The 15,707-nt window shown below is 36.1% G+C and overlaps 3 protein-coding genes across 3 annotated transcripts; 2 read left to right on the forward strand and 1 right to left on the reverse strand.

The window, feature by feature from the left end:
* Positions 1-4,143: 4,143 nt before the first annotated feature.
* Positions 4,144-6,835, forward strand: LOC128863100 (NHL repeat-containing protein 2). Its single transcript, XM_054102039.1, has 3 exons — positions 4,144-4,506; positions 4,570-5,777; positions 5,837-6,835. Exons 1-3 carry the CDS (start codon positions 4,323-4,325, stop codon positions 6,626-6,628), a joined length of 2,184 nt encoding a protein of 727 aa, XP_053958014.1. The 5' UTR covers positions 4,144-4,322; the 3' UTR covers positions 6,629-6,835.
* Positions 6,836-7,113: 278 nt separating this feature from the next.
* Positions 7,114-10,177, reverse strand: LOC128863101 (gamma-interferon-inducible lysosomal thiol reductase). Its single transcript, XM_054102040.1, has 3 exons — positions 9,774-10,177; positions 9,357-9,701; positions 7,114-7,741 (listed from the first exon to the last, which is right to left on the reverse strand). Exons 1-3 carry the CDS (start codon positions 9,873-9,875, stop codon positions 7,493-7,495), a joined length of 696 nt encoding a protein of 231 aa, XP_053958015.1. The 5' UTR covers positions 9,876-10,177; the 3' UTR covers positions 7,114-7,492.
* Positions 10,178-12,677: 2,500 nt separating this feature from the next.
* Positions 12,678-14,219, forward strand: LOC128863093 (DNA-directed RNA polymerase I subunit RPA43). The gene is made up of 2 exons (XM_054102024.1): positions 12,678-13,333; positions 13,399-14,219. The coding sequence occupies exons 1-2, from the start codon at positions 12,785-12,787 to the stop codon at positions 13,984-13,986; spliced, it is 1,137 nt and encodes a 378-aa protein (XP_053957999.1). The 5' UTR covers positions 12,678-12,784; the 3' UTR covers positions 13,987-14,219.
* The last annotated feature ends 1,488 nt before the right edge of the window (positions 14,220-15,707 follow it).

Here is a 15,707-nt window from a genome sequence, read left to right on the forward strand (position 1 = left end):
GGAAATGGATGGGCGGAACTTTCAATATCTTATTTAAGGGGTTATATACAGTTAAAAGGCCGAAAAAAGTGAATTTGCCAGAATTTTTTCTGAGAAAGCTTTTAAATTGATTGATCTAAAAATGTGTACACATATAATTTTATCTTTTAACTGTATTTTAAGACTTATTTATATATATAATTTGCGCGTACACTCTTTATGGGCATTTGGCCGAGCTCCTCCTCCTATTTGTGGTGTACGTCTTGATGTTGTTTCACAAATGGAGGGACCTACAGTTTTAAGGCGACTCCGAACATCAAATATTTTTTATGAGGAGCTTTTTTATGCAGAAATATACTCGGAGGTTTGCCATTGCCTATATTGCTATTAGAAATAACTTTTTCTTAAATTTTGATCTTTCACCGAGATTCGAACCGCCGTTCGCTCTCTGAATTCCGAATGGTAGTCACGCACCAACCCATTCGGCAACGGCAGCCGCATTTTAAGACTTAGTATTAGTAAAAATATTTATTTGGAAGGAAGCTACAGCTGATCTCCGGGAGCAAAAAAGACGTTTTGCGGTAATCACTATGTCTCTGAACTAGATCCTCTGAAATTAAAAAACGGAACAGATTTCGTCAAAGTTATGTTAAATTTAGTTATTAATCGAAGGAATAAGCAAAATAAATTTTAATGAAATGGCGGTTTCTCAAAAAAAAAAAAAACGATTTTTAACCAAATTTCGGCCTTTAATTGTTTATAAAAAAATATTGGTGAGAAAAAATCTTCTTTGCTTAGTTGTTGTTGTTGATGTAGCAGCATAAACATGAGTGCATGTGGTGACTGAGGTGACAGTCTTTGGCGGGATATAAATTCGGGTCGTTCCAGTTACGTATTTATAGAAGCGACTGTTGTGTGAACGAACTTTGTTTTGTGCTGCAGTTTTGCTTATTATGTTTGTTAATAATTATACAGGTGAGTGGAAATATATGCTTCGGAAAAGAATAACTTGCCATATATCCTGAACTGTTTGTTTGTGAACTCTTATTTATTGAAATTTCTTTACTTTTATGGCTTATAACTACCTCCTTAAATATTTTATATTTTTTTCAGAATTTTTGTATATAAGAGGCTAAAAGTTCTTTAAAAAGTAACAGAGCAAAAAAAAAAAGTGTGAATGTTTAAATAAAATAAGTTTTGCCTTATTCAATATACAGTAATGTCTCTCCATTTTTATAGACTTACTCCAATAATGCATCTCTGTAATGATTTCCCTCAAGCCTCGCAAAATACAGTTTCACAGTTTTTTTCGTCATTTTTAACGAATACGACACTAACTTTCCGAGCTTTTTCATATGCAATTTTTTATGTTAAAAATGGCGTACTCGTTTATGAAAAATCCCTATGGTAGGTATCAACAATTTCACGTTTAGTCAAACTTCGATCTTCGCCAACAATGTAATAAATTTGCTCAATTATTTTGGTGTTTTTGCACTTTCCAGTCGTCGACTAAGTGGTATAGCTCCAACGTCTGTGCGACTACCACTAAAGCCCAAACCCCATCGATGCACAGTTGAAAATGAAGAAGCAGATTCCTTTAACACTTTCACAATTTTTTTATAAATTTCTGTTATCGATAAAATTTCCAAAACAAATAATTTTATCAACGCCCATATAGGGGCTTTTTCCATTAAAAAAATACACAAATAAACAAAGAAATAATTGGCAGATCGAAATAAAATGTTTTGTGTGTTCAAATAAAAGATTAAATAATAAAATGCTGTAAAAATTTTGATTCCTTTACAGCCAATTGAGAAAAGCAACAATAACAACATATATATATATATACAGTAGGTTCTGTTTTTATGCGGCTTTTTTTTATGCGGTTTTGAAATAGTGCGGTTTTTGTTTTTAATTACAAAATGCATGTCGACCTATCGGGAATTGTACATATAAACAAGATTCTAAGCCAGCTAAGCAAAAACTCATCACAGACTACATCAGAAATGCTAACCCTACAAGTATGGAACCGCCTGCATAACTATCTAGATCAGACGTGTACATTTCCTAAAGTGACGAAAGTGATTTTACGCCAAATCCTAAACGAACGCGCAATATGTGGGTATTGTCTGATTCTATTTCTGACTTAAATTTCTTTTTCGATTCTGACGTTTCTTAAATAAAGATATAATTTTCAAAAATACAATATTTTGTTTATGCGATTTTATTTAATTATTTCAGATTCATGCGGTCTATGGAACGTATCTATAGTTATAATATGGGACTAGTGCCCTTTTTTATGCGATTTTATTACATTATTTCAGATTTATGCGGTTTTAGCATTTGAAACGTATCTATAGTTTTACTATAGAACTAGTAGCTTTTTTTATGCTGTTTTTTTTTTATGCTGTTTCTTGCGGAACGTATCTACCGCATAAAAACAGAACCTACTGTGTATACAATATAATTGGCTCGTACACCCTTTTTGGGTGTTTGACCGAGCTCCTCCTCCTATTTGTGGTGTGCGTCTTGATGTTGTTCCACAAATGGAGGGACCTACAGTTTCAAGCCGACTCCGAACGGCAGACATTTTTATGAGGAGCTTTTTCTTGGCAGAAATACACTCGGAGGTTTGCCATTGCCTGCTGAGGGGCGACCGCTATTAGAAAAATGTTTTTAATAATTCTGGTTTCACCGAGATTCGCAACGTTCTCTCTGTGAATTCCGAATGGTAATCATGCACCAACCCATTCGGCTACGGCGGCAGCAACAACAACACCATTAATAAAATTTTCTAAGTCATAACTGCTAGTAAATGAATCTATTAAATATTAGTTCGGTAAGTTACAAATGTATATGTTTGAAGTGAGATTTAAAAAAAATATAGTAAAGTTCTCACTCCAAACTCGTGGTTTTACTATACGAAAATTTACAACAATTATTAAAACGCATTAAAGACGTTGAGTGCAAAATTATAATTCACTATTCATATAAAATTTGTATTTTTCTGCTAAAAGTTTCTTCTTTATGCTTGGTAACATACGGAGATAACAGTTTTGCTTTAAATATGATAATTTAAGTTATTAGTTACGTTTACTATCACTAACATGATGAAATTAAAGATTGGCCGTTTTTACCGTCAAAACTCCTAATCGTGTGGTTTAATGCGGTGCAACACAAGACGAATGCACAAACGGTGGCAAGACGAATTTATTATTTATTAATAAATCCATCTTGAACGGTGACTTCGCTATAGCAGCATATTGGTTTTTGCTTTCAATTTGCTGGTTTGAATGCCAAAGTGCCCCCCAGCTTTGTTGTTGCCAAGGCGCATCTCTAGTTTGCATTGTAAATAAAAAATTTGACAATCAAACGATCAAATTGCATAAACAAATACATGTAAATGTTGTTGTGTCTCTAGCGAAATTACCTTCTTTGAATTGTTGAAACCGAATACCGGGAGACAGCCGCCATCTTTTCGAGTGCTCTTGAATGCTCGTACATAGCTTTTGTGAAGATAAAAAAAAATCGGTATGCTGCGGGACTTTTAGCGGCAATTGGGGCTCACATTCTTTGCTTTCATAAACAAAATTTACTTCAGAAATCGCGAAATTACTTCTACTAAGCATTAAATAGCAGCGTCGGTTAGCAAGGAATTCCTTAATCTATAGCTACGTTTTTTACGCGCACATGCTTTTGTGCTGAAACCTTAAAAAAAATCGTTTTTTGTCAATTACCTATGTATAACCGATGTCAAAGTTGACTTCATTCGTAACTATTGCAGAAACGCCTATTAGACTGTGCGCTTATTGCTTCGTACAAAATTGAAATGCAATTAATATTAGCATTAACACAAATCTCATATATGCAGTCACATTCACATAATATTAACTTTTTCACATTTAATATTCGATATGAGTTTCCAAATATAATAGCACACAACGCATATATTTATTATTAATTCAACAGTTTTACACTCCTGTTTCCGTTTTAATACTTGTACAAGTTCCGCTTATGTATTTTCTTGAAATCAATGTTGCTAGCCTCTCCGTCATTTTCAAATTCTTCAGTGCTGCCGTAATCTGCAAATTTCAAGGCACTAAAATTGCCCGGTGTTACTCATTCGCAATTTCTCATTGTCTAATTTTGTTAGATATGGTAACATTCATCGACTGACTTTCATCATTGCCCAATTTTAGTGCATAACTTTGTATTTGTGCATTTATTTCGTATTTATAATTTTATATTGTCCATCAAGCAAAATAGCTTCTCCACTTAAGAGATTTTGGTGCAAGTCCATAAATATTTTGGGAGCGTGTCATAAGCTGTTGCTAGGAGCAATTATGGAAACTGAACCATTGGACCCCATGGACATATTGGCCTACACCACTGAGGAGCTACAAGGGCGTTTTCGCCGAGCCAAAGAAGGCATAGATAAGGCTAAAGTTATATCTGAGTTTCTTTGTCGTTGGGACGCAGATGAAGCACTCGCGCCAGTGAAGAAAATGAAAATCGAGTTTCAGGAAGGTTGTCATTAAATAACTTATAATTATGATTACAATTTTATTAAGCTACCATAAATTTGCACAGATCTCGATTGGTTCAACGTTACACGGCCCTTACCTTTGAAGTCGCTGCGTGGCAAGCTCGTTGTACTTGATTTCTTCACCTACTGCTGCATCAACTGCATGCATATTTTGCCAGAATTGCATGCGCTTGAGGAACTCTTCCCACCAGAAAGTGGCCTGGTAGTTGTGGGTGTGCATAGCCCCAAATTTGAAAACGAAAAAGATGGTGCAAATATACTTTCCGCTGTGCAACGCTATGGCATTACGCATCCAATTGTTAATGACGCACGCATGACACTATGGCGTGCCATAGGCATACGCTGCTGGCCATCATTGCTAGTGTTGAGCCCTTCGGGTGCGCCAATGCTACTACTAATGGGGGAAGGTCATGGTGCTTTTCTGCAGTGTTTTACCGAGCAGGCCTTACGCCATTACAAAGCCAAGGGCGAAATTGATAATTCTTCGTTGCCACTGAAATTGGCTACGGATGCAATGCCCGCTTCAAATTTACTATTTCCGGCCAAAATTGCGCGTAGTGAAAACGGGCGCTTTGCAGTTGCTGATGCGGGAAATCATCGTATTTTGATTTTCGACAGTGACGGCAATGTACACCAACGAATTGGTGGCTGTAGTGCTGGCTTTGTTGATGGTGACTTTGAGACGGCACGCTTCAACTCGCCGCAAGGATTAGATTTTCTGGATGACGATGTACTCATTGTAGCGGACACGGAGAATCACGTTGTACGACAAATAACCTTGAGCACGCGTCGAGTTGAAACCTTGGCTGGAACTGGTCAACAAGGTAACGATCGTGTGGGTGGTAAGTTGGGTCCATTGCAAGCCATATCATCGCCTTGGGACATTGCTGCGTTTAGAATGCGCGACATGGATATGTCCTTTCATCTTGATGAGCGTAATGTGCCTGAGAAGGCGATAGTTCTGGTGGCCATGGCTGGTACACATCAAATTTGGGGTTACTTTCCAGAAGGAATAATTTGGTGGAAATATCGTCAGTTAGATCCGCGTACTTGTGTTGCCATCATTGGCAATGGCATGGAGGAGAATCGTAACAACTCTTATCCACAAAATGCCGCTTTTGCGCAACCCTCTGGCTTGGCCTTGGCAAAGAATTTCCTCTTCATTGCGGACAGTGAGAGCTCTAGCATACGAAAAGTGTCAATGGTGGATGGCAAAGTGATGCCAGTTGTAGGTGGCGACCGTAATCCTCTGGTAATTGTGACTTTAAGAATTAAAATATTAAAACAAAATAAATATATTTTTCTCTGCAGAACTTATTCGCATTCGGTGACGTAGACGGTAAGCAATACAATGCAAAGCTGCAACATCCACTGGCAGTCGCCTACAATAGCGTCACAGATAAAATTTACGTAGCCGACACTTACAATCACAAAATCAAAGTGATTGACACCACCACAAGCTCCATAGAAAGTGTGTTGATTAAAGATACCAACGGCGCCCAATTGCAATTGAATGAACCAGCGGGTCTGTGTTTCGATGCCAGTGGCCAATTATTATACATTTCAGACACCAACAATCATCGTATACATTTGGTAGACATGAAAACTCTCATTGCGAAAAATTTTACATTAAATTACAGTGCAATAGTGCCTTCAACAGCTGCTACGGAAACCGATTCGGCAATCAGTGGCGGTTTACAATTGCTTAAGCGTGTGCCATTACGTGCCTGCGTACAATTGAAGCTGCGTGTGAATATTAGTTTGAGTAATGAATTGAAATTCACCGAAGCCGCACCACAACGTTGGACGCTAAAGAGCGCTTCGCCGTCATTGAAAGCGTCTGCCACTTCAGGTCAAATAAACAATGGTGTATTAAATCTCGAACTGGAACGCGCGTCTTCGATGCTGCAGCCGGAGGAGGAAGTAAAGTTGAGCATTGCTCTGAGTTTATGTGATGCTAAGAGTTGCCTTATGAAGCGTTTTACGCTCGTACTAAGAGATAACGCCGCTGAGGGAGCCCCAACTCCGAAGCTAAACGATAAAGGTGTGATCGATGAAAACGTGAATATTCTTATCACGCAAAACAAGATAGATTTTAGCTAATGACGTCTGACTATACGTCGATGTATGTATATTTGTTTGTATGCGTTATATCATAATTTTGCAATTTCTTTCATAAGCGCACAGTGAGAGGAAAATGTTAAAACACTTGTGAAGTCAACTGTTTGCCGAACTTGAGACGGCTTAGTTATTATTCATAAAGGACGCACTTGATAGAAGTATGCTAAGTTTGATTTTTGTTTTTTTTTTTTTACGTTTAGACATACATAATCATGTGCAAATATGTACATACTACATACATATAAACATTTACTTTCGATTGGCGAAATTCGCAAACAAACTAATTTTTTACTTACTAAACTCTGTTGTATGTGTAACACGATTTCCACTTCAAATTATCGTTACTGTACTGGTTACCTGTAGTTCCCGCACATAATTCAGATAAGTTGCGTATCATAAATCTTACCCCTATCGACTCTACCTACTGCAGTAATAATAGTCATTGATACTATAAATATAATTATGCATTGTTCACTTTTGAAAAAATCTTTATTATTTCTGCAAACAAAATGCTTCAGGCTTATACATACAAACATATGTACGACTGGAAAATATATTTGTGTATAAATTCATAGCAAATATGCGTGCATTTACTTCAGTCACCTTAATGAGCTTTTATGTAAGTGGAATATGTTTGTGTATGGATACTTAAAATTTTAACCCTGTTCGATTTGTGCCGCAAATAAGTTTCTAGCTTAAAAGTAGCTAATAAACTCCAATAGGGTGGGTAAAAGAAATAAGTATTTTTAAAATGCATTAGTTTCTTAGTACTCGTAACAAAGTGGCGGCATACTCATATATATAGCGTTTAAGTGGCAATTTTATATGTGTTTCTTCCCACGTTGTCTATGAAATGCAATATTCTTTCGCTTTCTCTGTGTCGCCGATGATTTTGCATACTTCGCCCAACAAGTCCTTCAGAATGGCTGGCTGTCGATGTTGGCTGCCATCCAATGTTATAGTGGGTATGAAAGTGACTGGCGGTCGAAGTGCATGCGTGGCATCACCGTTCAGTTTCAGCAATTCTCCACCGTGATCGCTAGTATAACATTTCTGTATGAGATCAGTATTTTCAATACCATATTGACGGGCGCACTGCAATATTTCAGAAAATAGTGATAAGAGCTTAGTATGATATGTTAATGATAATGACTTATATTTAAATGATTGATTTTCTTTTATGCATTTCATGAATAGGGTGATTTTTTAGTGGTACCCAATGTGAAATACTTTTCATTTGGCCAGCATTAGAAACTTCAGGTAAGCAATTTTTTGAAATAGAACTCCGCCAAAAGAGTGAACTGAAATTTTTAAATTTTTTTTCCAAAATAACTCCTTTTATAAGTAAATATCGGTGCTGAATGTGCCAAGGCTGAAGACAATTCGACGTCAACAGTCGGTTCTAATCGTAACCGGAACGACCCGGATTTATATTCGGTCAAAGACTGGCACTTCAGCAGCATTCTCCATATATGTATGGGGAATGTTTATGCTGCTACAACAACAACAACAACACCAATTCGACGTCAACAGTCGGTTCTAATCGTACCGGAACGACCCGGATTTATATTTAGCCAAAGATTGGCACTACAGCAGCATCTCCGCACATGTATGGGAAATGTTTATGCTGCTACAACAACAAATCGACGCCTAGTGCTTGCATTTGGTGAAAGTGATTATTTGGCAACATCAAAGCCTAAGTATAAAGTCTGTCTACGTCGATTTTAGTGAAACCGTAAGAGGCAAAGTCCTCATACACACCAGCTTGGCGTTTCTCCAACAATTGCATGGAAGAAAGGTTGTTAAGATGCAAATCGAGCAACAACGAGCTGTGTCGAGTTCAATACGCCATAAACACTAAAAAAACGATTAATTGTGATTGCCTACCAAGATCACCGAATTTCCCTGCAGCAGAGACTTCTGTCAACATATGCCAGAAAAGCGCATAAATTGCTTATGATATCCCTCCAAATTTTATAATTTTTTTTAACATTTCGGGCTCAACCAAAAGATCATCCCGTACTACATATATAAGTAGTGTACGCATGCATAAACAAACGTATATATCTGGTTGTTTTCGGTGTATAGTAGTAGTTGTTACATTATGCACAAAGTAGCAGCTCTTGAAATGAGTGTGTGAAATGTTGTAGCAGTAATTTTGTGTGTGTGAAATCGATTGTTCTGCGTCACATTAACAAAATGCAACAATTTCACATATGTACATACTCAAATAATGCATGCAGTCTCCATACATATACAGCCTATGACTATTGCTTCATATGTATATGCTTTCATAACAGTCAAATCTATATTACATAATCGAAAATAAATTAATTTTGTATTAGGTCGACTTAGGCTTTCTATTAGGTCTAGCAGCTTTCCCAGAAAATTCCTTAGCCTAATGTTTTATATGGTTACAACAAAACCATATTAAAATAAAGAAAAAAAAAATTAGAAAAAGTATTTTAGTTCTTTCTGACCAACTTTTAAAAAACACTACGATAAGTTCTCATGAAAGCGCGATCGAAGTAGCCTAATAATCCGGCTTCATATGTGGCCAAGCGCCCTTACATCCTGCAAGTCTGGAGAATGTTTACCGCAGTTATACATAGTGATAAGCATTTTTGTATCCAAACATTAGGTATGTCCTCATACTGCCGTAATTTCATTTCATTTCTCAAAATCTTAAAGCTCATCGTAAACATCATACCTTATGCATAGCTTCCTTGGGATTTCGATTATCCCGTATCATGCAAGCAATCACATCGAGTCGTTCTTTTGTACTTTCAATTGCCTCTATCGCACAGGCGTGATACATATTTCCTTCGCACTCGAGAGCACCATGTTGGCAGTCGAAACGATATGTGCCATCAGGATTGGTGAAAGTTTGTGCTTTGCCATAGGGTACCAATTGAATCTCCATGAGTGGCGCAGCTTGCTTAAAAGCTGGCAGTAATTGCTTGATAATAAAGTGCTTCGAATCACCACAAAGCGCCTCGTAGAACACCGTAACTAATACGGGCATTCCAGGTGTCCGTTTGTACTCTGGCTGAGGCTAAATTAAAAAGCGGAGAAATGTATATTTGATTATGGGTTTTTTTAGTTGAATTTTGAGTGTAATATTTACAGCTAATATGGCACCGTGGAAGAGTAAGTATCGCACAAAGAGGAACACTAGTACGAATACTGCGAGCAAAATAATTATACGTTTATGCGCTACCGAAACCATTGCTTAATTACGCGCGACCGTACAATAACTATTAAACAATAATTGTTAAAACACTTAAAAACTTGATTCGTTCGTTTTATTTTAGATAAACATGTTCGCACACGATAAGCTCGCTAAGATGTTAATGTGTACAAGTGGACTAGGTTATTTGTTTTTCTGCGGCGTTGGCGCTTATGGGACACGTTGAGAAATTTTATTCATTTATACTTCTTCTTTTTCTTTAAAACTTTAATATGTTACACTAAAAATAAACAAAATCGGCATTAAAAGCCAATTATAAACAGTACTCGACGATCAGCTGTTAAGTGGATCATTGACATGCCGGGAGGTTGCCATTGAATTCGAGTAAATTAAAGTAATCGTACGCATGCACTGTGAAGCAGTCAACCATTCTTACGTGGAGAAATGTATTGCTGCTACAACAACAACAACGTGGAGCAATACATTTACTGAAAGAAGGATCAAACGTTTACGAATTTTGCTTGTAAAAATGAGCTCAACTCTTGCATTTGAGTTTGTCAATGACAAGAGTGGAAATTCCAAATTTGCCATATTTCGAAATTCAGAGCTCGAATCCAATTTTCGAAACTTCAATTTTTGGATTCTTGTAAATTCAGTGCATACCAATTTGCAGAGCTTAAAATATTTCAAATTATTACATGTTTTTAACTAACTATGAGAAATGCATGAAGATTGGCATTAGGTTAAAATTTTTTTTTTTTTTCAAAAAGCAGTGGACATAGTGTTTTCTCTGGGCACATTCCGTAGAGTCATAAGTAGATTTACTTATTTTTTCCACATTTAAACTCTTTATATTTACTTTTTCCAAGGCTAAATAAACTTTTTTTCTAATTTGTTAAATTGTAACCAGGTGCTTTTCCTGTGATTAACACTCAAGTATGATATAATACACCATTACGTCTTCCGAAGTCACCACGACGTCATCGCTTAAGAGCAAGGCGAATTTATTACAGGTGACAGCAAACACATATAAGTAAAACCCTACATGTATTTGTTGTTGCGTTTGGTGCAAGCATCATGTCAAAATCAGCAAGCAAATGTAAACATTCGAATGTAAACATACCAATACATACAAACAAAGCATATCATTTTGACGTAAGCCATACCTACGGCGATAAATTCAGCTGGGTGAATGCTGTCACCTTATTAAATCCACCTTGCTTAAGAGTGTATAAACAAAAAGAGGGGAAATTACTCCTTTGTGAAGAGGAAGAGTAAGCAAAAGTAATAGAAACTGCCGCACTTTCCTGCTACGGTGACATCGGCCTAAAAACACAAAAAAATGCATTTGAATGTATTTTTACACATCGTGCTTTCCAAATTCAACACTTTTATTTCATTGGTTTGTTTAGTTTAAAAGTCACAAATCTTCAAACTATAATATTAATAAAGCATTCACTGAACATTTTAAACAAGTAAGCGAATTCGGAAAGCGCTATCTTGCATTCTATCATCTTTAGGCTCCAACCAAGGCGAATTGAGAACTCGAGGTGACATCGTCCTAAAACAGTTACTTAATTTTTCGTGACGTCAGGCTCCTTACCAATAGTAAATAAACGAGTAAAACAAATAAAACGAGGGGATATTACATGTTTGTGAAGGAATGTGGTTTGGTAAACAAACTAATGAAAATGAAGTACCACGTGTTAAATTATGAAAGCACAAACTAATATGATGCCGTATTTTTGCGTTTTTATAGCGATAACGCCATGACAAGAATGTGAATATACAGTAGGTTCTGTTTTTATGCGGTAGATACGTTCCGCAAGAAACAGCAAAAAAAAAAAACAGCATAAAAAAAGCTACTAGTTCAATAGTAAAACTATAGATACGTTTCAAATGCTAAAACCGCATAAATCTGAAATAATGTAATAAAATCGCACAAAAAAGGGCACTAGTCCCATATTATAACTATAGATAAGTTCCATAGATCGCATGAATCTGAAATAATTAAATAAAATCGCATAAACAAAATATTGTATTTTTGAAAATTATAACTTTATTTAAGAAACGTCAGAATCGAAAAATGAATTTAAGTCAGAAATAGAATCAGACAATACCCACATCTTGTCTTGTAGGGTTAGCATTTCTGATGTAATCTGTGATGAGTTTTTGCTTAGCTGGTTTAGAATCTTGTTTATATGTACAATTCCCGATAGGTCGACATGCATTTTGTAATTAAAAAAAAAACCGCACTATTTCAAAACCACATAAAAAAAAGCCGCATAAAAACAGAACCTACTGTATAATTTTCTGTGTTTGTTGGTCTCTATAGCTTTTGCCTACTCTTCCTGTTCCCAAACAAGTAATCCCTTTTCCTTTTGTTTGTTTATTCATGGAGCATGACAACACATATTGAATTCGGAAAGCGCCTTTTTCTTTTTGTTTTCTACTTTCCGTTTGTCTACTGCTACCATCTCTAATGAATTCCCCTGAAGTTAGCTATTCTTGTGATAATTCAAAATGAAAAAGAAAATTATCTTATCTTATTATTATCTGCGATATTAAATGGAAAACTCAATTTCAAAAAATTTTCCTATTCGTTTCCCATCTCAGCAGGTTACGTTTCATTTTGATAAAATTTTCACTCATAATTTTTTAAAACTTCAAAGCCCTTTCGAAAATAAACCGCTTTGTATAACACGAACTATTGGCAAAAGGTAAACAAACAAATATAAACAAGAGCGTGCCTTATGTCATTTTTGTTTCATAGTAGTTTTGGCTAGGCGAACGTCAAAAGCTTGCGAACACAGCTAAATTTATTTCAAAACTAGTCGAACAAACCTATTGTAACGTGGGGTGTGTTCAGCGTGGTAAATTATTTTTTGATACTTGACTAGGTTAAAGTTGTTTTCAATGTGCTTGTTGAAATTTGTGCGAATTTAGTTATGAAGATGGCGAAAAGACTTCAAGAATATGTGAAATATACCATAAAAGAGCTGGAATCCTACACAAAACAAGAGGGGTCATGTGTGCGGAAAATTAATTCCGGCCTACATATATCGTTAGGGCCGTATTGTTTGGCCGATTTCAAACATGCGCTCAGCGCACATATAATGCGAAGGAAAGTTGGTTACTTTGATGCCAGACTCGAAGGCATTGTTCTGGATATAAAGAACATCAAAGTTCTGGGAATGGCTGCGGCGTTAAGATCTGATGATCCATCTATGCATGTCGATGTTAATGCCGATTGCTATGTATTCAGACCCGTTGCTGGTGCGATCTTGAGCGGCGTGGTGAAGCATGTTGGTAATCATCATATCGGTGTAATCATTTACAGAGTATTCAATGTGAGCATCAGATTTGCAGCAAAGATTAATAAGGACGAGTTCAAAATGGATGATACGTTGCGATTCCGTATAAAAAATTTCAACCTGCAACATGTATTCCCCTACATTGAAGGTGATCTTGTGACGGAAAGTGGAGTTAAAATTGTTGTAAGTATTGAAAAACAATAAAAAAAGGAATTTTCGCATTTATGTACTTTACTATTACTATGCAGGATAAATTTATAAAAGTGGAACCAGAAAGCGCCAATGCCAATTTGGACTCTGGCATAGAAGAGCATGAAAATCACGAACTGGACGAACTTGTTACATTGATTAAGCAAGAGAATGTATCGGAGGACGAGGGAAAGACGTTGAAAGCAAACAAGAAAAAAGATAAAAGTGCTGTCATCAAACGAAAACCTAAAACCAGTGCCAACGAAGTATCGTTTAACGAGCCACTGCCGGTTAAAAAAGAAATAAGTCCGGAAAAAAAGAAACGTAAAAGCGCCAATAGTGAAGAATTGAATGTTTCGCAAACTGAAAAGGTTTCTGGTAAAAATAAGAAGGCTAAAATTACCAACGAACTATTAGTCGCTACACAAATTAAAAAGGAGGATGAAAAAGACAAACGCAAAACTATTGACAGTGAACAATCAAATGGTTTTCAAACTGATAAAATTTCTGGTAAAAGCAAAAAGCATAAAGCTACCAACGAAATATTAAATGCAACACAAATCAAAACGGAAGCTGAAGAAGAAGTAACTGCTACACCTGCCAAAAGACGAAGGTCAAAAGCGAATAGTATAGGAGGGGAAAACTAGGAGTTTTAATATTAATTTTGACGTCAGACTGGCAGTGTTTTATGCTGCTATAACAACGAGGCAAAAAATTGGTTTTAAAGTGTAGATAGAGTAAATGAAATTGTTATTAATTTTAATAACACCTTATAAAATAATATAAATATGTTTGGGTTAAGTAAATGTAAGCATATTGTACAATAAAAAAAAAAATATTGTAGTAAACTTCGAAAATTGAATTAAAAAAGCGGTATTTGTTGCAAATAGTTGCCGTGGAAAAGGAGATGTTTATTTAGTCAAAGATAATAAAACTAAATTACTGTCTAGGAATTATTCACTACTAACACCTAGGCGCCACTTTTGAAAGATACTTTAGTTTCGTCTTCTTCTTCTGGACAAATTATTAGTGCTATTAGTAACTTGTTTTATGCTCTACATAACCCTTTTTACCAAGTCCAATATCAAAGAAAAAAGTTTTTTATCAAAACGCAAGGTTTTAAGGGTCTGAGCTCCGCAATTTTCATATCTAAACACAAATGCCATGATTTTCTTCTCATATCACTCAACGGCGGAATTGCTGTAATGTGTAACAAAAAAGTCATGAGCCACATGCCATCTTATGAATATTAAAAGTCATTTTTGCAAGCATTCTTGGCAATAAACGATGATAAACGGTTCACTAGACAGGGCTAGTTTACTGGGCTGGCAGCCCTCGGTCGGGAAAACCCCGAGTTATTCTGGTAACGTAGAACCGGCTGCCATGGGAATGAATGCATTTTTGAGAGCACTCCTGGCAATATAATTCAGTAGCTATCGCGCCAATTGCACCAAAAGTACTGCTTCTTTTATTATAACTACACATTTTTTGACAAACCAAAATTTCTTCTGAAACCTTGTCTTTTTTGGCCTTTGAATTACTTTTAGTCATTTCCACTACGATTTGCAACAAAAAAATCCACACCTGACAACTAAAAAAAGTTCACAAATACCTACCTTTCATCATCCATAAATCAGTAATCAAAACTCTAAAATGATTCAAGGTGAAGGCCTTTAGCTCGATTCTTAGACTTGCTATATTGTTTTTAATTCAAATCTGGTGCTTTCTGAAATGCGAACGATTTAAGCCCTTTCGCATTTTTGATTAAAATGACAAAAGCCTTAAAGCTTTGTAATTTTTCAGCTACTTTCCTACTCGATATAGATACATATGGCATGTATTACAATTTTTCATAAAAAATTTAATTAGCTTCTTCGGTTTTTAAAACCTTTTGCTTAGTCACTTCCAAATTTCCAATTGACAGTCTGCTCATCGCCATTTAAAAGCATACGACACGGTATTGTGGTAAACCTTTGCTTTTCTAGCGATTGTTTTTAAAGAGCAATTTGGAGTTCAAATATACAATTTTGAATAACTTTTCTACTTATACCAAAAAATAATTTTAGTGATGGAAATCTTTATTTTGTTCTTTATGCGCTCCATTCTTTATATAATGTTCGCTGGCAACAGCGGTGCAGTCAACATCGCTTCGGCGTGAAAGCTGTTTTAAAAGTGTGTTAGGATTTTGCAGTGGCGAAAATGCAGCGATCGTTGGAGCAACGTCACTCGATCAAATTTTGCGTAAAGCTAAACAAAACGAGTACCGAAACCATTGGGCTACTCAAGGAGGATTACGGGGACCAATCTCTGTCCACAGTGCCCAGGTAAAACGGTGGGACAAGTCGTTCAAGGAAGGCCGGGAGGACGT

This window comes from Anastrepha ludens, chromosome 5 (genome assembly GCF_028408465.1).
Source record: "Anastrepha ludens isolate Willacy chromosome 5, idAnaLude1.1, whole genome shotgun sequence".
In the NCBI taxonomy this organism is placed as follows: domain Eukaryota; kingdom Metazoa; phylum Arthropoda; class Insecta; order Diptera; family Tephritidae; genus Anastrepha; species Anastrepha ludens.